The following is a 23,627-nucleotide window of genomic DNA, read 5'->3' on the forward strand; positions in this document are numbered from 1 at the left end:
CTCCATGGTTGATAAAGCTACTCTCTTACCTAATTACAAAAACATTCAAAGTCGGACTTGTGCATGTTACAGGTCTCGAATTCTGGCCACTTTTGTAAAAAAAACAATCTACACACACAGCCAGTGGGGGCTCACTGCGATTCGTGTGCAACTAGGGATACATACAGGATGTGCCTCAGAAACAGTCTAAGCTATCTTAACTCCCTATTCCATAAGAAAATCCTGTCTAGACTGTATCAAAGTTCTGCCTATCACAAATAGAGTCCAAAGTATAAACACTTTAGTGGAAGTGATAGCACACTTACCGCATACTCCACCAATTGCATCATAATTGACTCAGACTGTCCCTGGCTACTGACATGGATTCATCAGAGAGCATTCCTTATAACAGCCTTCTTCTGGGTAGTGGTGTCACAGTGGTCAACAGTAATGTTACACCAGTGGCAGACAATAATGTTGCACCAGCTGTACAATTCCCGTAGAAACATCAGGTGTTATATGTTGAACATTGTAATGAAGTACATGAAACAATGAATTCAGCATTGCTGACTGGAGTTGTTGGGACTTGAAATTTGTTGTAATTATGTCAGCAATGAACTTGTGATATGGCGGTGCAATATCAATTAAATCCTAGCAGCTTTGAAAATGTTAATTATTTTTTATTCCGTTTAACTACGTGCAAAGTTTGTAAAAGCCAAAAATAATTTTCTTCAGATGTGAATAACTGCTTAATCGAGGCAGTTGTTAATGTTTAGGTTAAGATATGCCTTCATCCTGAAGCAGTGTGCTTACACGTGTATCATTTTACGTAAAGATCACATAAAACATTCATACAGTATCCAATAGTTTTGGAAATAACTAATAAGCTACATTATATAATGATATCTGTAGTACTGTATAAAGACAAGGCATGGTTTAAAGTTATTACCAAAAATCTTGATAAGTTCTTTAGTGATTTACACCAGATTTTTACACAATGCTCTAATAAACATTCGGATGGACTAGGCTCCATAGTTTCGTAAAACACAATGTACAAATTTTTTGTTAAATCTGACTGCCAGAAAGAAAATGCTGCGCTCTGAAAACATGTGGTTTGCTCTTCCTCCTCATATTCTGTATTAAGAGCCAAGAGGAATGTTGTAGTTATGACTTACTGATTTATGATTAGAATACTGCTGTGGAACCTGAATTATCCAAAAGAGATTGAAACGATAAGAAATACTGCCACTGAAGCCACTGTTCTCACAGATCCAGCAGCTGGAGATGTCCCCTCCATACCCCTTAGACTCCATACCCCTTAGATTAATGTCTGTAACGGATTTACCCATTCACCCCTCAGGGGCTCAGCATTCGTTTGTTGAGTACAGGCTTGGCAACCCTGGTGTTCCTGAGCTGCAGATGGGTATGTGCTGCCAACCCTCTGTCATTGTAAGCACCGGGCACGCTTCAGGGACCAAAGTGCGGCGCATTGGTGGAATGTTGTGTGTTTTGGATACCAGAGGTCTTGGCTTCACCGCCTGGACTGCGAGGAAGGTACACACCTCTTTAAAAAACCTCTCAACCTCAAGGTGTTCTATGTGCTGATGAAGTGAATGTCTAGTGGGCAACCTCTGGGGCACCTGCCACTCCCCCCACCCCCCACCCCCCACCCCTCGTCCCCAGTTGTGTAAGGCTTGCTCAGGCATGCAGGACTCTGCCTGGGTCAACAGTTGTTTCCCTAGTGTCTTGTGTGATCTTTATAGAACGGTCTCATTAAACTGCTACTACTACTACTGACGGGTCGGGTGTCCCGTCAGGTAGTACCTTCACCCATTCCTCAAAGAGAGCTCATTTGGTCAGTCTTTCCGAAAAGAAGTCTCAGAATCATAGTAACAGGGCATTAGTGTGCCATTACACTTTCATTGTAGTCAAGCAAACAGAGGGAACCTTTGAGAAGGTCTCCCTTTTCTATATTCACAAGGCATTGGAAGATATTGTTGGGTCTCAAAAAAAGTGTCAAACAAATTTGTAACGAAACACTTCTAGTTGAAACTGCTAATTCAAACCAAATATCTAAGCTTCTGGGATGTAAGGCCTTAGGTGACTACCCAGGTGAGGCTGAGCGGCATAACACCCTTAACTGTAATAAGGGCGTGGTTACCTGCTCGAATATAATGGAGGTGGACACCGCAGAGTTATGTGAAGAATGGAAAAATATAGGCGTCATGGAAGTGCAGACCTATATGAGGAGAGCCAATGGCAAATTGGAAAAATTGGCAACACTTGTTCTAATTTTTAGTACTCAAGAATTACCTGAACGTATCATTGCAGGCTATGCTTGTCTTAAGGTTCGCCTGTTTGTTCCTAACCCAGTGTGATGCTACAAATGTCAAAGATTTGGCTATGCCATTATGGGATGTATTGGGAAGGCTACATGTGGCAGTTGTGGAAGGCTCAGCTCACAAATCAGGCAATTCTTGTACCCTTCTTCCAAAATGTATCACCCAGTGTGGGTCAGAAAGTGTGAGGATTACCACAAGGAAAGGAAAATTCAGGAGTTGAAAGTCAAGATATGCATACACCATGGTGAAGCTAAAAAAGCTTTTAAAGCTATGCAACTGCCAGTTTTTGCTACTTCTTTTGTATCAGCCCTTAAGATGCCAATCACTAAGTGTGATGCGTCCACACAAACTCGGACCACAGATTCAAGTACGAGCACATGCACTTGTCAATGTACATATGGGGGCAAACATTCCACTTGAAACTGAGGTCATTTGGAAGCCGTCAGCAATAGGCTTACCACCTGAGCCACATACCACAACTCCCACCTCAGGAGCCAACTAAGCCATCCCTTCAACCCAGGCACAGCTCCTCACGTCAGTAAAGAAAGTCCTTCGAAAAGCAGTTCCAAGTCGAAGAAAGTGGTAGTTAACCCTTCGGATTGGCGAACTCTCTCCCTTTCTGAGGGCGACTATGCTCTTGAGGATATGAACTCCCAGCCGGGGCAGGAACTGGCTAAGGTTCCGCACTGACCACCTCAGTAAATCACCCTCCCCAAGGGAGAAAGAAAAGAACAACCATCACTGAACAATGGCTTCCATAAGGACTTTACTGTTGCAGTGGTATTTGAATGGATATCGCTCACATTTGGAAGAATTGCAGCTCCTTGTCCAGGAGAAACAGTTCTGCATCTGCTTACAAGAAACGCGTCTGAGTCACCGACACACCTGCATTATATGGTTACCATGCATACAGGAAGGATGATACTACTCGAGACAGGGCAAAAAATGGAGTGGCTGTTTTCATTGATGACAGATGCCACTCCTCTCCTGTCCCTCTTACCACAACCACACAAGCAATTGCTGTGAAAGTTCTCGCATGCTTTAATATCACAGTGTGTTCTTTTGACCTTATCCCTAATGATGCCTTGGATGCAGACGCACTGGCAGAACTCTTCTGGGTGTTCCCACGCCCTTCCTTCTTGTGGGGTACTTCAACTTACACAATGTGCTGTGGGATTCGCCTACCGATTGCTCCAGGGGTCGGACAATTGAGTGACTGTCCATTCTGGAATATATGCCTTCCGAACACGGATCAGACAACACACTTCTCCACAGATACAGGGTCTTTTTCAGCCATTGACTTTTGTTTTTGTTCCCCACCTATTGCAGACTCAGTTCAGTGAAAAGTGGCTCCAGATTTACTTTATAGTGACCACTTCCCAGGATCCGTCTGCCGACTAGGACACTGGCTGACGGGAGACCATGCAGATGAATGATACAAAGGGCAAATTGGTTGCAGTACAGTCGACAGGCTATTTTTGAACAAAAGGACGTGCACAGGAGATGTTGGCCCGTATCACTTATGAGATCCAACAGGCTGCTGCAGAGTCCATACCCTGGTCTAGTCGGACGACGGCGGCCTGTACCTGGGGCTAATGATGACTGTTGGTTGGCAATCGGGGCCAGATGAACAGCTCTGCAGGACCTCAAACACTGGAATCTTGATGCCTTCAGATCTGCGAGAGCGTAGGTGCAGTGAGTGATAAAAGAACAGAAGAGGGCATCCTGGAGGGAATTAATGACTTCCATTAATGCTCCACTTCCACTGCACGAATTTGGGAATCAATAAGATGGATTTCAGGCAAGGGTAGTACATGTCCTTCTGCGGCCTTGTCAGATAATGGGGTCTTGGTTGACACACCAGAAGACATGGCTCAGGTTTTAGTTGAGCACTTCTTTACTATTACTACATCATCCGGACAAGCTTCTGCTTTTTGGTTGTCCTGTAGGACTGCAGAGATGAGAACGCTCAGTTTCTTCTTGCTTAATGAGGAAGTATACAAACTTCCGTTCTCCATGTGGAAACTGGAACCACCTTTGTCTGCAGCCAGACACACTGCTCCAGGACCTGATGAGATCTGTTATGCCATGCTTCATCAGCTGTGCTCTGAAGCTAAAGGATAGCTCCTCTCTTGTTTCAGTCAGATCTGGTTTGATGGACAGTACCCTACAACTTTGGAAGGAGGCAATATTAATTCCATTCTGGAAACCAGGCAGGGACCGTAGCATCCCTAAGAGTTACAGAGTGTAGCCCTTACCAGTTGTATGGGTAAGACTCTTGAACACATGGTCAACCGTCAGCTCGTCTGGCTGCTTGAATCCCAAGGTTAATTGTGCCATTCACAATGCGGTTTCAGGTGCTACTGTTCCACCCTTGACAACTTAATCGTATGGGAGGTGGCGATACAGGAGCCCTCCTTATGCCGAAACAATTTGGTTTGTGTGTTTTTTGACCTCAAAAAGCATATGACAATACTGGGAGGTACAACATCCTTCGCCAACTTTATGAATGAGAACTAAGTGGACGGCTGCCACTTCTTATCCAATCATTTCTGAGGACCTGCTTTTTCGATATCGTGTTGGCTAGGCCATGTCGATTGCTATGTTCAGGAGAATGGGGTCCCTCAGGGCAGTGTCCTCAGTGTCACATTGTTTGCCATCTCTATCAGTGGCATTTCCTCCACAGTCAGAAGCCCTGTTAAATGCCCTTTGTTTGTGGATGACTTTGCAATCTCCTTTTCTTCCTCTGATCTTATAACAATGATGAGGCAGCTACAGCTGACAATTAGAAGGCTGGAAATTTGGGGCAGGACAACTGGTTTTCAGTTCTCACCTAGGAAGACTACATGTGTCAATTTTAACTGTGCTCGTCGAAGTTTTAATCAGCTTGTGCTCACAATCGGGAACAATATTTTATGTTTTCAAGGCACTGTGCACTTTTTGGGTTTATCATTTGACTCAAAATTAACTTGGCTCCCACACCTGAAAGATCTACGAACAAAGGTCTTGCAGTCATTGAATATTTTTAAATGCCTTCCTGACAAGACGTTAGATGCTGTCCACCAGGAGGGCATTAGGATATCAACTGGAGCCTTTCGGACCAGCCCAGTTCAGAATCTGTGTGCAGCGGCTGGTGAACCACCACTCTGGTTTCGGTGACATATCCTTTGGCTTGATAGGCACTGAAAATCTCAGCAGGACTAAGGCAGGTAGGTGAACGGACAGATGGACCACAAAGTTATCCCATAAGAGTTCTGTTTTTATCGTCTGAAGTACAGAACACTAAAAATGGGGAAAATTTGCTGCAACAAGCTTTTTAAGCAGTTTAAATAACGATTTCACCACGGGCTTTCCTTTCTGATTTTCCTGTGCGTTATTTCTGTGAGTTGCACAAAAAGTGGTGATAGATTGATAAGTTGGAGGATTGTAGCTAAATTAGCCTAGGAACAATGACTTTCCAAATTTGAAAATTTCTTATGCATTTCCAATTCCTAAGAAAGGTGCACTCATGAAAACAGCTCCATTACCTACAATAAGTTACAGATTGAGCAGAAATGTGGTAAAAGTTCCTGTAAGTCCTTCGGTGCAATTTGTGTGAACTTAATTGAAATTGAAGACAGTTTAGCTGAGAGGATCTTCCAAAATGGGTCACTTGATGTGAAATGATCCCTAGGGATGTTGTTGAAATAATGTGCAGATAAAAAAAGACAACCCTGAACCTTCAGTTTTGTTAATCAAGACTAACAGATCACAGTTAACACAGTGACTGGGTTGACGCAGCACTCCCAGATCCTACTGCAGTTGTATTTCATTCTTGTCGGTGTACCTGTGAGCTAGCGATCACCACATACAGCAGACCATTGTCGATCTCTATTGGGTAATTGTCCAGTTTAAGACATGCTGTTCCCTGTGATCTATAGCTTTGTATTTCCATGAGGCCTCACACTTCACAAAGTCTATGTATCCACTAGCAATCTGATGCCACACACAGAACTGCCACACAGGTGACAAGCCAGCACCAAGCAGACAAGGGAAGCCTTAATGGTGCAAGGAATAGAGAGAGGTCTTAGCACTCAGAGACGACACTGTACATGTGTATGCAAGTGCTACTTGTGCAAATGCTTGTCAGTTTTGTTTTGCCTGTGTCTGATACAGAACTTACTCCAATAGCTGATTAATACCTAGCATTCCTTTTCATCATGCCTGTCTGCCACTCAGTGCCTCCACTATGTGGCGAGTAGCAATCCTTTTTGTATTCTTGCCATTCCATCTCAGATTTTCCATTATGTATTAGGTTGGTGCATAAGTTTGTAGTGTTTTTCCAAAAGTTTAATGAACACAACATATACACATAACAGAGACTTTAGTAATCAATAATATATTATCCTTCACTATTTACAAGAATCTTCCAACTCTGGGATAGCTTTTAGATTTCATGACTGTAGAAACCACATGGTTTTGAAGTGAAGAACTCATTGAGCCATATTGAGAGTGGTGCATTTTCATCTGGAAAGGAAATCCCTTGAAGGCTGTTAGACAGAGAGCAGAAAAGATCAAAATCTGAGGGTGCGAGATCAAGTGAATAAGGTGATTTGAAATGACTTCCCAACCTAACTCTTGCAGAGTGTTTTTTGTCCATCTAGCAGAATTTGTGCAGGCATTTCGTGGAGCAGCATCACCTCACAGAGTCATCATGGTCATTGTTCTTGGATTGTATCTGCAAGACATCTGTCTTTGACAACAAATGTCAGAAGTGATGTTTACACCTCAGGGAAGCAGTTTGTAGTACACCAAACTGTTGCTGTTCCACCAGATGCATAACATTATCTTTTGCAGATGCATGCAGGGCTTTGTATGGGCTCTGCCATACCTTTCTTTTCCTTATGCTATCATACAAGACACCATTTATCATCACCAGTAATGATACAGGCTAGGAATGGTTGATTATGAGCAAGTGGAGATACACATATGGTCACCTGCTGATTTTTGTGGTTTTGGTTGAGTACACGCGGTACCTATACACACATTTTTTTTAACATTTCCCTTTGCAAGCAAATGTTGCACAATGGTGAAATGATTACATTTCCCAGTTCTCGAGTTCTCTGACATGGGTCATTGTGGATAAATGCATTTAAATGATTGTCATCAATGAAGGTTTTCCTGAATGTGGAAAGTCACTATTGTCAAAACAGTCCTCCTCAAAATGATAAAACCATTTTCTTGCCTTGCTCTGCCCAGTGGCATTATCCTCATACACAGTGCAAATGTTTCTGGCTAACTCTGGTGCTGTCACTCTTCTATTGAACTCAAACAGAACAACATGTTGGAAATGTTCAGATTTCTTCACTTAGTACTCCATTTTCTAACATCAACAGCTTCACTCACTATAACCAAATGACAGTATGTAAACTCAAATAGCTACACAGAAGTACAAATGAAAACTGACAAATGATAAATAAACCTACAGCAACTGGAATATCAACATACAAAACAAAAATGCTACGAACTTTTGCACCAACCTAATAAATAACTTGATGACAGTGTTATGGAAAGGGATTTGTGTGCAGGTGAGAGAGGTGATGTGATACTGCGAGAAAAATTCTACAAAGCACTGAAAGACCTAAGTTGAAATAAGAAACCTGGAATGGATGATGATCCTTGGAAGAACTAACCAGGATGCAGTACTGCACCTGGTATGTAGAATATCGGAGACAGCTGCAGTCTTTTCATCCTCCAAGAAGAATTCAATAATCCCAGTACCAAGCAGAAAGGATACCAAGAAGAAATTTGGAAAAAGAATTAAAGTTCAGGAGGAAGCAGTAAAAACTTTGAAGTTTGCTGATGACATTGTAATTCGTACAGAGATGGCAAAGGACTTGGAAGCTCTGGTGAACAGAATGGATTGTGTCCTGAAAAGATTGAAGGTCAACAAAAGTAAAACCAGGGTAATAGAATGTAGGTGAATTAAATTGGAAGATGCTGAGAACATTAGATTAGGAAATGAGCCACTAAAATTAGTACATGGATTTTGATATTGGAGAATAAAATAACTGATACCAGAAGTGGATAGGAGGTAAAGTGCAGATTTCCAGAAGCAAGAAACACTTCTGAAAAAGACACATCTGTAAAATTCAGATATAAATTTAAATCGTAGGGAGTCTTTTGTGGTGGTATTTGTATAGAGTGTAGTATTGTACAAAAGTGATACATGGATTATATGCAGTTCAGACAAGAAGAGAATAGACGCTTTTGAAGTGTGGTGTTGTAGAAGCATGCTGAAGATTAGATAAGTAGATCAAGCAACTAATGAAGAGACTGTCAAATTGGTGAGAGGAGCTTCATGGCACAAACTGACTCAAATATGGGACAGGTTGACAGGACACATATTGAGGCATCAGAGAAGAGTTAGTTTGGTAGTAGGTGTAAGTATGGAGGAGGGTAAAAATTACAGAGGGAGACCAACACTAGACTACACTAAGCAGGTTCAGAGAGTGTAGGGTACAGTAGTTAACGCAGGTGTTACATGATTTGGACAAAGTAGACTATTATAAAGAGCTGCATCATACAGTCTTGTGTCCAAAGAGCATAAAAACAACCATGTGTAAAACCTTTACCATTGTCTTTTCTTATACCTCACCCTGTAAGCTTATGATACCACTTGGTTTCTAATAAACAGTGTTGAATGAAAATGACAACCATGGTTGTTTCCCCATCATGGTAATTTAAATATAACTCCTTGTGGCTTGCTATTACAGTTGCACTATCTTTTTCATTAAATCACATACTTCATTACCCACTCTCTGTTTGAATGCTTAAGGAAGAAAATAGGGTTCTGTTCTATATCTCCAGTTAGATACCTGTCCTCATTTTCTTTTTTAAAACTATTGTAGATGTTGAAATCTGCTGTTATTTGTCACTACATGAAATATTTCAATTTTCTGTCTCCTTTATTTTAAGCAGTAGTGAAAAAAGCAACTGTTTTTTATACATTTTGCATCATATACCAATTGTGCATTCTTTCTCATTATGCAATATGCATATGCGTTTTGCCATATACTATTTAAAAAGTGTCTGACACAAAGAATGCTCTTGAATATCTGTATTTGAGCACTGAAGATGTTCAAAAATTATAGAATGCCAAATTGTTTGTATATTTTAGATTGTGTGCTAAATTGTAAGCTACATAAAGTAGACCTGTGCAAGTAAGATAAAAATAAAAAAAAGTATTAGATTTAGCAGAGAGAGTCCCTTTACAACACCAATTACAGATAAATTAATTATTGTCAGACATAGCATTTGCTGTTTAAATCATGTGCAGGTTAACAACTGTAGGAAAACACAGCCTGTAGCTTAAATTTGTCAACCAAGTAATCTTTTCTTTTGTGGTTTCCTGTTTGGGAGGAAGTACATCCTTTGTTGCCATCTGACTTGGGCTTTGAAACTGGCAGTAAGCTTGTCCTCATAAACTTCCTCTTTGAAATAATACTGTTACACTATTAAGGAAAGAGCAGAAGCAAGTAGATCTGAAGTAAATCGAGTAAATCAAATACTATCATAATACCTGCAGCGAGAAAATGTGAACAACAGTAATTATCAGTCTTACAGTAGTTTTCCTTGTATAAAAATTAACTTTTGACCTATCAGTGATTATATGTTTGTTTTTTTGTTCTGGTCTCATTTTAAAAAATGTATAAGTTATTAATATTGAATAATTAATTCAGTTAATTCTGACTCAAAAAAGTACACAGTTTTCTGAAATGGATGCTAATTTAATAATGATCCACAAGAGGCGCTTTATTATATTTTATTTACCGCCACCAGTTTTGAACAATGGCTCATTCTCAAGCAGTATGTTATAAGGTCTTAAAAATAAATTTTGTAGAAGGAATGAGCCATTTCAAGGAGAATGAGTCATCGATAGAAACTAGTAGCAGTATATAAAAAAGTGGAAAAATATATCTAAAAACAAAGATGATGAGACTTACCAAACAAAAGCGCTGGCAGGTCGATAGACACACAAACAAACACAAACATACACACAAAATTCAAGCTTTCGCAACAAACGGTTGCTTCATCAGGAAAGAGGGAAAGACGAAAGGATGTGGGTTTTAAGGGAGAGGGTAAGGAGTCATTCCAATCCCGGGAAAAAAAGGACAGGTATACACTCACTCGCGCGCCCACACACACACACACACACACACACACACACACACACACACACACACACACACAAGCAGACATTTGTAAAGGCAAAGAGTTGCCTTTACAAATGTCTGCTTGTGTCTGTGTATGTGCGGGTGGATATGTGTGTGTGTGTGTGTGCGCGAGTGTATACCTGTCCTTTTTTTCCCTCTAAGGTAAGTCTTTCCGCTCCCGGGACTGGAATGACTCCTTACCCTCTCCCTCAAAACCCACATCCTTTCGTCTTTCCCTCTCCTTCCCTTTTTCCTGATGAAGCAACCGTTTGTTGCGAAAGCTTGAATGTTGTGTGTATGTTTGTGTGTCTATCGACCTGCCAGCGCTTTTGTTCGTCAGGAAAGAGGGAAGGAGAGGGTAAGACGAAAGGATGTGGGTTTTAAGGGAGAGGGTAAGGAGTCATTCCAATCCCTGGAGCGGAAAGACTCATCAATTATAACTCAAGTGTCTGTTATTTACTTGAGTGGATTTAATACAGCTTGAAAATGCTAAGTTTTGCAAAGAAAGTATCTTTCTGTAGAATTTCCAGTTGTGAGTAGATAATGATATTTAAATTATCTTTACAGTGCAACCAATTGTTAACAATGTAATACTTGTGGCTGCTAGCTTGCGAACTATGTGGTTCTTAAACTTCCTGGCAGATTAAAATTGTGTGCCCGCCCGAGACTCGAACTTGGGCACACAGTTTTAATCTGCCAGGAAGTTTCATATCAGTGCACACTCCGCTGCAGGGTGAAATTCTCATTCTGTATGTGGTTCTTGAGTTGGGTTCTCTGTGCACTCTGTTTTGGAATGAGAGCTGTCTAATCCTGAATCAGTAGAAGTCGCAAGATTCCTGACTGCTTGCGTTTCATGTTTATTCATTGCCAACTATAGCAGTGAAATAGTACTGTGTTCAGCAGAAGTAGCATTGTTGAATCCAAAGTTTCTTAGCTGTGCTGCGAGTGGCGTATCTGTGGTAAAATAAATGTTAAAGCACTTCTTGGATCATACAATGATTTTCTATGAAAAAAAAAGCTTACTGCCCACAGTGAGAATTGATGCTTTGTGTCCTCGGAGTCTTTCGCGACAGCATACATGAATAAAATGTTCTTGGTTTCCCAACCCATCAGTTCGAATAAAATCATCGAGCTTTTGATGGCTGTCTCCGCTATCATCGTCAGGAGTTCATGGACTGCTGGGGCTGCTACGGTTTCTCACTTATATAGGGATGATGACATCATCAGCAGCCAATCAGATCGACCCAATGTGGCGCTTGCGCGTGTATGCCGACTTGGGCAGCAATCGGAGCTATTGCCTGTGGCAGCACCGGTGACATCCCTTTGAGCACAAGCACCATATAAAACAAAGGGAGCTTGACAAGTCGGCTATAGCGGAGTATTGCCTAAAAAACGGACATAAAATACAGTTCGAAAATACAAAAGTGTTGGCTCATGTGTCTACATATTGGGACTCTGTTATAAAGTAAGCAGCCGAGACTCGTTTAAACAATAATAATTTCAACAGAGACCAGGGATACACACTCAGCAGGGCATGGGGGCAAGCGTTGGACATCGAAAGAAGGCAAAAACAGATGCGCGACGCGGGAGCAGCAGTTTCAAACGTAGCACCTGCCCCTGGCGCCACCTGACGTCAGCGGTGCTGCCACAGGCAATAGCTCCGGTAGCTGCCCGAGTTGACTCAGATGCGCGTGCCACATTGGGTCAATCTGATTGGCTGCTGATGATGTCATCATGCCTCTATAAGGGAGAAACCGTTGCAGCTCCGGCAGTCTGTGAACTCCTGATGTCGATGGCAGAGATGGCCATCGAAAATTCGAGGATTTTATTCGAATTGATGCAGCTGGAAAACCGAGAACATTTTATTCACAATTGATGCTTGATATAAAATGTAAGTATAGTGCATGCAGTGGCTGAGGGAAGTGGGACCTGTTCTCCATGCACCACTTCTCTCCCCATCCCAAGCTGAGTCTAATGAAAAAGTCACTTATTTTCATCCTTTTTGCACTCCCTCCAGCAGCAGTCAAGAAAAAGTGTACATACTGTATTCTAAGAGGATGTCAAATGTCATGGACTGTCACTAAACGTGAAATGGCAAGATTTCTGAATAACTGGTGAATTGATTCCCTTAATTTTGGGCCAGTATGAGATTCTGTTACATTTTCTAGAAAATAATTACTCTAATTTCTTGTAATAATGAAATGGAAATAGTCTTGCAAGTTTTACATAAGTCATATTTTGAATGCAACAGTATGCAACAGTATGATAATCACGTAAGGCTTCAGTGCTATCATTATATAGAAAAAAGAAAGAAAAGCCTGTTATGTCATAGAGTGAACTGCACACATTACATACATAGTTGCTCATGTAGTTGACAAATGTGGTGTCCTTGCCAGTGTTGGCCATTAGTTCCTCACAACACCTGTCAATGCACCATGTGTGAGACATATTCAGAAAGTAAGTGTATTGTGACATAATGAACATTTTTAGGGTTGGCAACACTGAGTGGTAGAAGGGGATCTGCAGATTAGAGCGAGCATTGCAGGACCACAGTAGTATTTAAACACAAGTTGCAGTGCCCAGCTGTGTGGAAGATGTCAGTAAGAAATCCTGCCAAATGCAAGCCATGTGCTGTGATCTGCTCCCTACTTGTTTTTTGTGAATAAAATGGTACATGGAAAATGTGTCGTGAACAGAATGTGTGTTTAAGGGGTGTAAGGAGTTTAGCAGAGGCAGAAAAAATGTTCACGATACACAGAGGATTGGAAGACCTTCAATTCTGACTGACGAGTTGGTTCAAAAAATCGAGGGAACTGTTTGTGAAGACTGCCAATTGACAATGGATGAAATTTCTGTGATGTTTCCACAATTCTTCAGACCTTTCTTATACCAGACACTCACAGAAATTGTGGTATACCAGAAACTGTGCAAGATGGGTCCCAAAACAGCTGACAGAGCAGCACAAGAAAAATCTGGTCAGTAGCACCCATGAAGTTCTTGAACGAGTTGAATTGGAAGATGAGGATTTTCTGAGCTCCGTTGTGACTGGAGATGAAATATGGGTGGCTCATTACATGCCTAAGACAAAAGACAATTGTCAGTTGTGTCACAACAATTCCCCGTTTGCTCAAGAATTCTAAACAAAAATTATGAACAAAAAATAAATCATAGCCTCAGTGTTCTGTGACTGAAAGGTTTCATTTTGGTCGAATTTCTGCCTCAGGGGGAGACCATCAATGCACAACAATATTGAGAGACCCTTAAAAAAAAAACTCAAAAGGAGGGGAATGCTGACAAGTGTAATGTGCTTGGTATTAGACTTCACCCATCCTCAAAGAGCCTTACACGCCAGAGCACTCTTGGACTCATTTGGTTGGAATGTTTTGAACCATGCCCCATATTCTCCTGGCTTGATGCCTTCAGATTATTATCTTTTCACCTCCCTGAAGGCACCCACAAGTGGAATTAAATTTTTAATCAGCGAGCAGGTGCAGAAAGATGTTCTGAAGGGGGAAAGGAGCTGGCGGTAGAGTTCTTTAAGGAGGGCATGAAGAAGCTTGTGCCATGGCTCACCACTGAACAGGATGGTGGTTATATGGAAAAATAATCAGCTAGTGTGTCAACAATATCCTGTAGCTTATTTTCAAATACACATTTTTCTAAAAGAAATGTAAAAATCTAGTACACTTATTTTCTGAACATGCCTCGTATTGGTTCAGATGTACAAGGTGGACCAGAAGTCACGGTCCGAAAGTATTCAAATAACTTAACATGTAGTTTCGTGTGTTACGTGGATCTGGAAATATATTCTAGATGTCGGTAGTACGACTGTCTTCTGGTAGAAGTCACTCAGATTGCAATAATGCAGGCAATAATTGTTATGCATCAAACTAAAACAATGCAGGTGTCATTCCACAAATATAAGGCATGTGATTGTTTTGCTTTGCTTGTTGTTCTGGCAAATACTACGGCATGTGATCGTATTTTGTTTTGCTGTGAAGGTGATACTAGTGTATACATTTGTGTTATAATGGCAGATACAGGCAGATTTACAATTGAATACCATCTTCTTAGTGTATGGATGCATGAAAAGTAACAGACAGGTGAGACATATCATGTAATTAAGGGAAACCTTTTGTAATCATTTCAAGAAGAAAGCCCCAACAGAGGCTAATCTTCAAAAACTGGAAAGGCCCTTCTCAGCTTAGTCTGTGAGAGATGCACAACACAGAGGAAGACCCAAGAAATTTGACAACAATTGTGAAGTAACTGAACACTTAAATGCACCATTGCTTTGTTCACTAGCAAAATCAGCAAGGAAGCGGTCAGCAAAGATGGAACATTCCTAGAACATTTGTGCCATGTCTTTGGATGAAGAAAGGTCACCATTTATTTTGACCCTGCAGCATAAATGAATTAAGTGGTCATGATAGTAATACCCAATGTGATTCGTGTGAACAGCTACTTACAGCTTTTCCAACATTAGCAACTCGCAGTAAGGTTGTGATGACAGATGAATCCTCTTTAAATCATAGCTCCTGGTCTTGAAATCTTAATATCTGGGCAAAAAAGAGCTGTCATTGTTATGAAGAACTTAACCAACACTCTCCTCATGTTTTGCTACGGACTGGTGTTACCCATGACCTTATCATCTGGCCATTTTTCTTTGACGGGTCTGTGATTTTTTTTTTTTTTTGGGGGGGGGGGGGGGGGGGCATTGTACCTCGACGTTATCTCGCTGACTATTACATGAACTTGATAAAGTTGGCCTGCTGAACAATGTTGTTATACAACAGGATGGTGCTCCTGGACACTACTGGACTCTTGTTAAAGACTGGTTGGACCACCAATTTCCATCATGGATTCACTGTGGCCAACCAGAAGTCCATACTAAAAAAGTACAATAATTGGCTGTGGTCATTCTTAAAGGAAAAGAGTTCCGTAACTCATATGAGTTTTGTTGAAGAGCTGAAAGAAGAGATTACCTATATCCTGACAATGACCACTCCCGAAATGCTACACCAGGGAAGCACACACACATGGCAGTGAATCCAACTCTAAGAATGGTAGTCACTCCCACACCCTGCTCCTGCCCTCAGAATTAAATAAAATATTGCAGCACATGGGAAATTCTACAGTTTTTAGTTTATGGTGCTCTGGCTGTACCCTTGGCTGTTTTCTGGCACATGTTGTTTTATTAATTTTTCATGTTTTCAGCATAAGAAGTATGAGTACATTGATAAGTTTTCCAGGCTAAAGAAATTCCTTCAAGATTATGCACTCATTTAACTACTGTAGGCCAGTGGAGTGCATAATAATATGTTTTCTTGCAGTATGTTTTCATATGAAAACTTTGTTCACCACCACTTCACTACTCTATTAATTGAAATGGAAATTAGTGTTCCTAACCACCATTGGTGCTTCAGGTTTGATTGTTTTGGAAAATCTTGTTTCCACCCCCTCTATGCATCACCCTGTACTGCCCAGACTGTTCAGTTGATGATGAATTCTGACATTGTCTTTTTGTTTGTCTCCCAAAATTGCTAGCAAAAAGCTAGGGCACTATCCACTGATCTGCTGCACAGAATGGAAGTTGTTATGTAACAGAACAGTTGTTATTTGTTGTTGCCGTGTTGCAGAACCCCAGAATAATATAACTTTTGCATGATGTCCAGAATATGTAATCAGTGTTGTGTTTTGTGGTGTTTGCAATCTGAGTCAAATGATTTTTTAAACATTTTAATCATTTGTGAGATAAGTGGGAGGCAGAACTTTCCTATTTTATTCATCACCACTGTATCACCGCCTACCCAGTACAACATTTTTTTTCTTTCTTTTCGTTTGTAACTCAACATCTTGCTGCCCTGTTCAAGTGTGCTGGTGTCCACATATAAACTGCCGTGTGAATGTCGTAATATTGTGTGTCATACTGCAGTTCCCAACCAGCTAGTAAATATGTTTCAGCAGATAACATAAGAAATTCATATATTTCATCCTTTATGGCTTTATCATAAGTATTTTGCAGTGATATATTAAAAATTAAAGGAATAAAGAAATCAAGACTGAAGCCTATGAAAAGATGAGCAATGAAGTGGGGTTTGGGGGGGAGCAAATAATGTATGAAATGGTGATTGAGTGGCAAACAAGAGGTAAAATTTGAATATGGTAACTACTAAATGGAGAAAGCAATAGAAGATGAAAGAGAACCAGAGAAAACGGAAGTTATAATGCAAGCCTGTCACGAGAGTGATGTATGTTCTTGAAGCCATTGTCCATACTTGCTATTCTAATTTCTGGTGGCCAGAAACATTACACAGAACCATTCTGTCATATTGTTATAACTGCAGTTAGTGTGTTAGAACAACACATGCTATCTTGTTCTGCAGTAATTGGAAAAAATATTGGGTAATGGTCACTTTGCAAGAAAGTTTGAGCGCTTGGAAATATTGCGAGAACTGCACATCAGAAAAATAAACTGCGTTAATATTGTAATAAAGAAAATATCATCTGGCATCATTACAGATGTTGCAATTGTTACTCACTGTATAGTCAAAATTTCAATTAACGTTTACTTTTGGGTCCTAGAGAGAGATTGTTCCATTTTTTTCTGTGGTGTCAGGATCCTAGTTACCTAGCAGATAGTGTACTTCCAGAACAGTCCACTGATATGAAATCAACATTATTGTTTTAACTTTAGATTTTCTGGTAAATGCTGTCTTGTTTTATTTATTTATTTTTCCATTTATACTCACCTCTTAGTGTCGGTTCTGTGTTTCATCTTTTCTCCAGGTACATTGAGGAACATGTTCAGAAAACTGGTGTGGCAATTGAAACACAAGGTTTTGTGATTGTTACAAGTGGCAGGAAACGAGAGACTCTCATGGTATGACGAAACACATTTCATTATTATTTATTGTTTACTTGCAGTGAGATTGTTACACTGATTAGGAGATCTTAATTTATTTCAGTCGTGTACTCATTTACTTGCCTCAGTTCTTTTTCATAGTGAGAGTTACTGAATATAATCTTGTTTCAGACAATAAAAGTTATGGAAATAACAAATAATATTTATTGCAAATCCAAATTTTGGTCTCTGTGTGGCCAGTTTCAGTCTAAAAGACACACAAAGAACCAGTTCCAGTGACATAATGTGCATGCCTTATCATGTATACAGTTGCATAAGCTTTCAATGTAAGTCAGTTATAAAATACATACCAATAAATGTAAGTTCAAATATGAAAACCACGTATATATACGCAACCCAAACTGGACTACTCATGTCAGAGATTGAGTTCACACTGAGGCTGCTGTTTACAGTTGCAATACAACTGGCTTCAGTGTACATTACACTGATCCACAGTGCCCTCATTACATGTGTGGTGTGTTGACAATATGTATAACTTTATTTTACAGTTCACGTTTTAAACATCCCAGCAGTCACTTTGATGGCTGTAACAACCTATTTATGATTACACTTGTTTGCATATGAGGACATAATTTCTGGGGACAAATATATTTCCCCCATTATTACAGATTTAATTGAAAGTTTGTTTGGTTGAATACCATACTGTGTAAGCTATAATGTATATTTATGTGAAACCTGTGAGAGAGAACTATTTAGCAGAAAATTGTTGGGTTCATTTGACATACCACTGCTAGTATGATAAGTTGAGATACCATTTTTGTCTGTTATAATCCATTAAACTGTATGTGGAATTTAGCACTGTTTTAAGATATTTTGTTAAAATAGGTCTTTTGAACAAATTTTTCTGTAATTTTTAAATGATATTCAACTGTAAAGTATGCAGCAGTAACTGATGCCACTAATTAGTCCACTCAATTACCACCTGTATAACTGTAAAACATTGGTCACTATTTTTAGTTACAATCACTTTATTTGTTTTACGTACATAATTTTTTTTGAAGTATAAAATAATAAATAAAATGATAAAACATACAAAGTATAAAATAAAGTAAATATGTATTGTCGATGTATCATGCATGTGAAGAGGCCACTGTTGGTTGGCATGATGTACACTGAAACAATCTGTGTTGTAACTGTAAACAGTTGTGAACTTATCATGACATAAACAGTCTGTTGGGACTGTGTGTATGATTAAGTGGTTTTAATGTTTTAACTTATATTTACTGGTATGGACCAAAATCGGGAATTGCAATAAACATTATTTGCAAATAGTTGCTGTACTCTTTACTACTTGAAATAGATACAGGCACTGGTCACATCTGTTTCATGTGGAATCAAAGCTTATAAAATCTTGTTTCAATGAAAATAATCATAAAATAAAAAAAGATAAAGATAAGATAAAACCTACTCATCAAGCAAAGGCAGGGACGGACACACACACACACACACACACACACACACACACACACACACACACACACACACACACACAGGATTGAACTTTCGCAAGCTTTTGGAGCTAGTGGCTCCCCCTTCTGGCAGAAGAGTTGAAGGGAAAGGAAGAGGGGTGAAGGACTAGAGAGGTTTAGGGAAAGGGATACAGTTTAGAAAAGTCATCCAGAACCTTGGGTGAGGGGAACTTACTGTACGGAATGAGAAGGAAAGACTGAGTGTTGCGGACTGCATCGGGCGAGGTTTGAAAACTTAGAGCTTAAAGGTGGAAGACAGGGTAATGTGCAAGACAGAGATTGCTATTAAAACATTGTGCACGAATTAATAAGTGCAAGAAGCTAAGTGCATTGTACATAACATAGGTTGGAGGGGGCAGTGAAAAATAGATGGGAAAGACAATGAAAGATGTAGAAAACTAAAATGGAGTGAAGCAAGGAGTCGTGAGGATTTCAAATCTCAACTGGTGCAGTCCCCAACAATCAGTCTTTCCTTCTAATCCCACCCGATAAGTCTCACCTGACACAGGGTTTTGAGTGACTTTTCTAAACAGTTTCCCTTTCCCTAAACCTCTCCAGTCCTTGTCCTTCACCCCTCTTTCTTCCCCTTCAACTCTTCCACCAGAAGAAGGACCCAGTGTCTCCAGAAGCTTGTGAAAATTCGATCCTTCTATGTGTGTGTTCCCCTGCAGCCACTTGATGAGTTCTTTTTTATCCATCCATTTATATTATTAAATCTTGTAACATTTAGACAGTGTTATAAACAAAATGAAAATGCTCAGATTGATCATTTCCATGCGTTAATAGTGATTCCACCCCTCTTCTGTTCAAAGTTATATAAATTTTATATATTTTTTCCACTTCATGAATTTTCTGCTACTCTGTAGTACAGAACAATTCACTTCTGTTTCAGGGTAATGCTACTCTGCATTTGTACCCACATTTCAAACCATTGCAACATATACCAGGTAAGAGTCAGTATTACTACTACTACTGCTATTACTACTACATTGTCAGTCTAATGTGTAAATACTGGAAAGTCAGGATGGAATGACAACAATATTGTTGTTGTTGTTGTTGTTGTGGTCTTCAGTCCTGAGACTGGTTTGATGCAGCTCTCCATGCTACTCTATCCTGTGCAAGCTTCTTCATCTCCCAGTACCTACTGCAACCTACATCCTTCTGAATCTGCTTAGTGTATTCATCTCTTGGTCTCCCTCTACGATTTTTACCCTCCACGCTGCCCTCCAATACTAAATTGGTGATCCCTTGATGCCTCAGAACATGTCCTACCAACCGATCCCTTCTTCTGGTCAAGTTGTGCCACAAACTTCTCTTCTCCCCAATCCTATTCAATCCTTCCTCATTAGTTATGTGATCTACCCATCTAATCTTCAGCATTCTTCTGTAGCACCACATTTCGAAAGCTTCTATTCTCTTCTTGTCCAAACTATTTATCGTCCATGTTTCACTTCCACACATGGCTACACTCCATACGAATACTTTCAGAAATGACTTCCTGACACTTAAATCTATACTGGATGTTAACAAATTTCTCTTCTTCAGAAACGCTTTCCTTGCCATTGCCAGCCTACATTTTATATCCTCTCTACTTCGACCATCATCAGTTATTTTGCTCCCCAAATAGCAAAACTCCTTTACTACTTTAAGTGCCTCATTTCCTAATCTAATTCCCTCAGCATCACCCGAGTTAATTAGACTACATTCCATTATCCTTGTTTTGCTTTTGTTGATGTTCATCTTATATCCTCCTTTCAAGACACTGTCCATTCCATTCAACTGCTCTTCCAAGTCCTTTGCTGTCTCTGACAGAATTACAATGTCATCGGCGAACCTCAAAGTTTTTATTTCTTCTCCATGAATTTTAATACCTACTCCGAATTTATCTTTTGTTTCCTTTACTGCTTGCTCAATATACAGATTGAACAACATCGGGGAGAGGCTACAACCCTGTCTTACTCCCTTCCCAACCACTGCTTCCCTTTCATGTCCCTCGACTCTTATAACTGCCATCTGGTTTCTGTACAAATTGTAAATAGCCTTTCGCTCCCTGTATTTTACCCCTGCCACCTTTAGAATTTGAAAGAGAGTATTCCAGTCAACATTGTCAAAAGCTTTCTCTAAGTCTACAAATGCTAGAAACGTAGGTTTGCCTTTCCTTAATCTTTCTTCTAAGATAAGTCGTAAGGTCAGTATTGCCTCACGTGTTCCAGTGTTTCTACAGAATCCAAACTGATCTTCCCCGAGGTTGGCGTCTACTAGTTTTTCCATTCGTCTGTAAAGAATTCGTGTTAGTATTTTGCAGCTGTGACTTATTAAGCTGATAGTTCGGTAATTTTCACATCTGTCAACACCTGCTTTCTTTGGGATTGGAATTATTATATTCTTCTTGAAGTCTGAGGGTATTTCGCCTGTTTCATACATCTTGCTCACCAGATGGTAGAGTTTTGTCAGGACTGGCTCTCCCACAGCCGTCAGTAGTTCCAATGGAATATTGTCTACTCCGGGGGCCTTGTTTCGACTCAGGTCTTTCAGTGCTCTGTCAAACTCTTCACGCAGTATCATATCTCCCATTTCATCTTCATCTACATCCTCTTCCATTTCCATAATATTGTCCTCAAGTACATCGCCCTTGTATAGACCCTCTATATACTCCTTCCACCTTTCTGCTTTCCCTTCTTTGCTTAGAACTGGGTTTCCATCTGAGCTCTTGATATTCATACAAGTCGTTCTCTTATCTCCAAAGGTCTCTTTAATTTTCCTGTAGGCGGTATCTATCTTACCCCTAGTGAGATAGGCCTCTACATCCTTACATTTGTCCTCTAGCCATCCCTGCTTAGCCATTTTGCACTTCCTATCGATCTCATTTTTGAGACGTTTGTATTCCTTTTTGCCTGTTTCACTTACTGCATTTTTATATTTTCTCCTTTCATCAATTAAATTCAATATTTCTTCTGTTACCCAAGGATTTCTACTAGCCCTCGTCTTTTTACCTACTTGATCCTCTGCTGCCTTCACTACTTCATCCCTCAAAGCTACCCATTCTTCTTCTACTGTATTTATTTCCCCATTATGAAAAGGATAAATTGCTACGTATCAAGTACAGGTGGTGTTGAGTTTCAGACAGGTGCGTTAAAGAAATTACTAAACATTTAAGCTTCTGGACAAAAATTCCATCTTCTAAAACAGCACACACACACACACACACACACACACACACACACACACACACACATTCACAGTAGCCATTTATGTGTGCGAGTTGAGCTTGCATGTGGAGTACACGCATGTTTGTTCTATTTCAGGAAGAGGACCTTATGTCTGAAAGCTTAAGTGTTTATCAGTTGTTTTATTGTGCCTTTCTGGAATGTAATGCCTCCTGTATGTGGTGAGTAGCGATCTTTCGTTTTCATAATAGTAATGTGTAAATACAGAATATGTAACAGGTGCAGATCCCAGAATCAAGAATAAAGCAAGACAGGGCAGCAAAGTTAAATTATAGTATTGATATTTCAAGATAATGTCTGAATATTGGTTATTTGTAATAGATTAAATGCCTTCATTTATAAGAGTCTATTTGTAAGATTAGCTTCAGTTGAGAATAGGATCCGGTTAAAATGTTGCTATAATAGTCATTATATTGTATGATCAAGTACAGTTGATAGTTTCGTGTCAGGAGTTTTTCAGTATTTGAAAGTCCATGTTCTGTGCAGTCATTAGGTTAAGGGTAGCTTAACAGAACTGAAGCCGTGAAGAGGAGTTGTAAGTCATGTCTGATGTCTGTATCAGTAATAGCGGTCAGTTAAGAGTCAGAGCTGGAGACTTCATCCGGCACATAGTTTTCGTCCATCAGGATGTTTGACATTGATATGATACTAAAGCAAACATTCTAAGAGCCCAGTTATTCTTCGTAATTCTCTTCCTTGATGATGGTTACCTCAAATCTCTGGATTAACACAAATGAGCGAAAGAGCAGTCATGGCAGTAACCATTTTCCATTGCCTCATTTGTAATAGAACAGCATATTTAATTGTGAACTATTTGAGACAGAATGTTCTCAGAAAGCTATTGTGGTGGTAAATAATTTGAGTGTAAAGGGGACCACTCACTGAATAGCAGCAGCATTGAGCCATCAACAGGCACACTCAAAGAGAAAGAAACTTTCTGGCTTGCAGAAAAAATTATTCGTCAAGCTAGAGTACAAGTACATAAACAAAACACGCATGAGCACAAACACCTGCACCTCTACATTGTGCCATCTGCAGACACAATGCCAGTATTGCATTTTGGCAGTTGGACTAGGATGAGGTTGTTAAGAGGGAGAGGAAGAGAGGTAAGGGATTGGCAGCTAGCAGTTCGGAGGGAAACAGCAAGTTTACTGGCTAGGAATGTGGGAGGGAGGGCTTGTAGGTATGTGATACATGGGTATCGGAACCAATGAGCACAGCACACAATGGACTTGTGGAAGCATGGTTTGGGAGTGGTTGACAGGACACAGAAAGGGGGGAAACTGTTGGATAAGGGTGAAGGGACAGTTTGTTAGCGGAGGTTGAGGCCAGGAGGATTACGAGAGTGAAGGATGTGGTGTAAGGGTAACTCTCATTTGCATAGTTCAGAAAAACTGGTGCAGCAGGGAAAGATCCAGATGGCCTGCATTGTGAAGCCTCCATTAAACTTCAACATGATGTGTTCAGTTGCACGTCGTGCCAATGGATGG

General features: G+C 40.1%; 1 protein-coding gene across 3 annotated transcripts in view; it reads left to right on the forward strand.

Moving 5' to 3' along the window:
- The window catches only part of LOC126419845 (sarcalumenin-like), a 78,800-nt gene that overhangs the window by 10,746 nt on the left and 44,427 nt on the right, over positions 1-23,627 (forward strand). For all 3 annotated transcript variants that reach the window (XM_050087098.1, XM_050087097.1, XM_050087099.1), the window contains 2 exons: positions 17,306-17,399; positions 19,803-19,857. In XM_050087098.1, the coding sequence (XP_049943055.1) occupies positions 17,306-17,399; positions 19,803-19,857 (149 nt within the window). The remainder of the gene's footprint in view (positions 1-17,305; positions 17,400-19,802; positions 19,858-23,627) is intronic.

This window comes from Schistocerca serialis, chromosome 9, assembly GCF_023864345.2.
Source record: "Schistocerca serialis cubense isolate TAMUIC-IGC-003099 chromosome 9, iqSchSeri2.2, whole genome shotgun sequence".
NCBI classification, from domain to species: Eukaryota; Metazoa; Arthropoda; class Insecta; order Orthoptera; family Acrididae; genus Schistocerca; species Schistocerca serialis.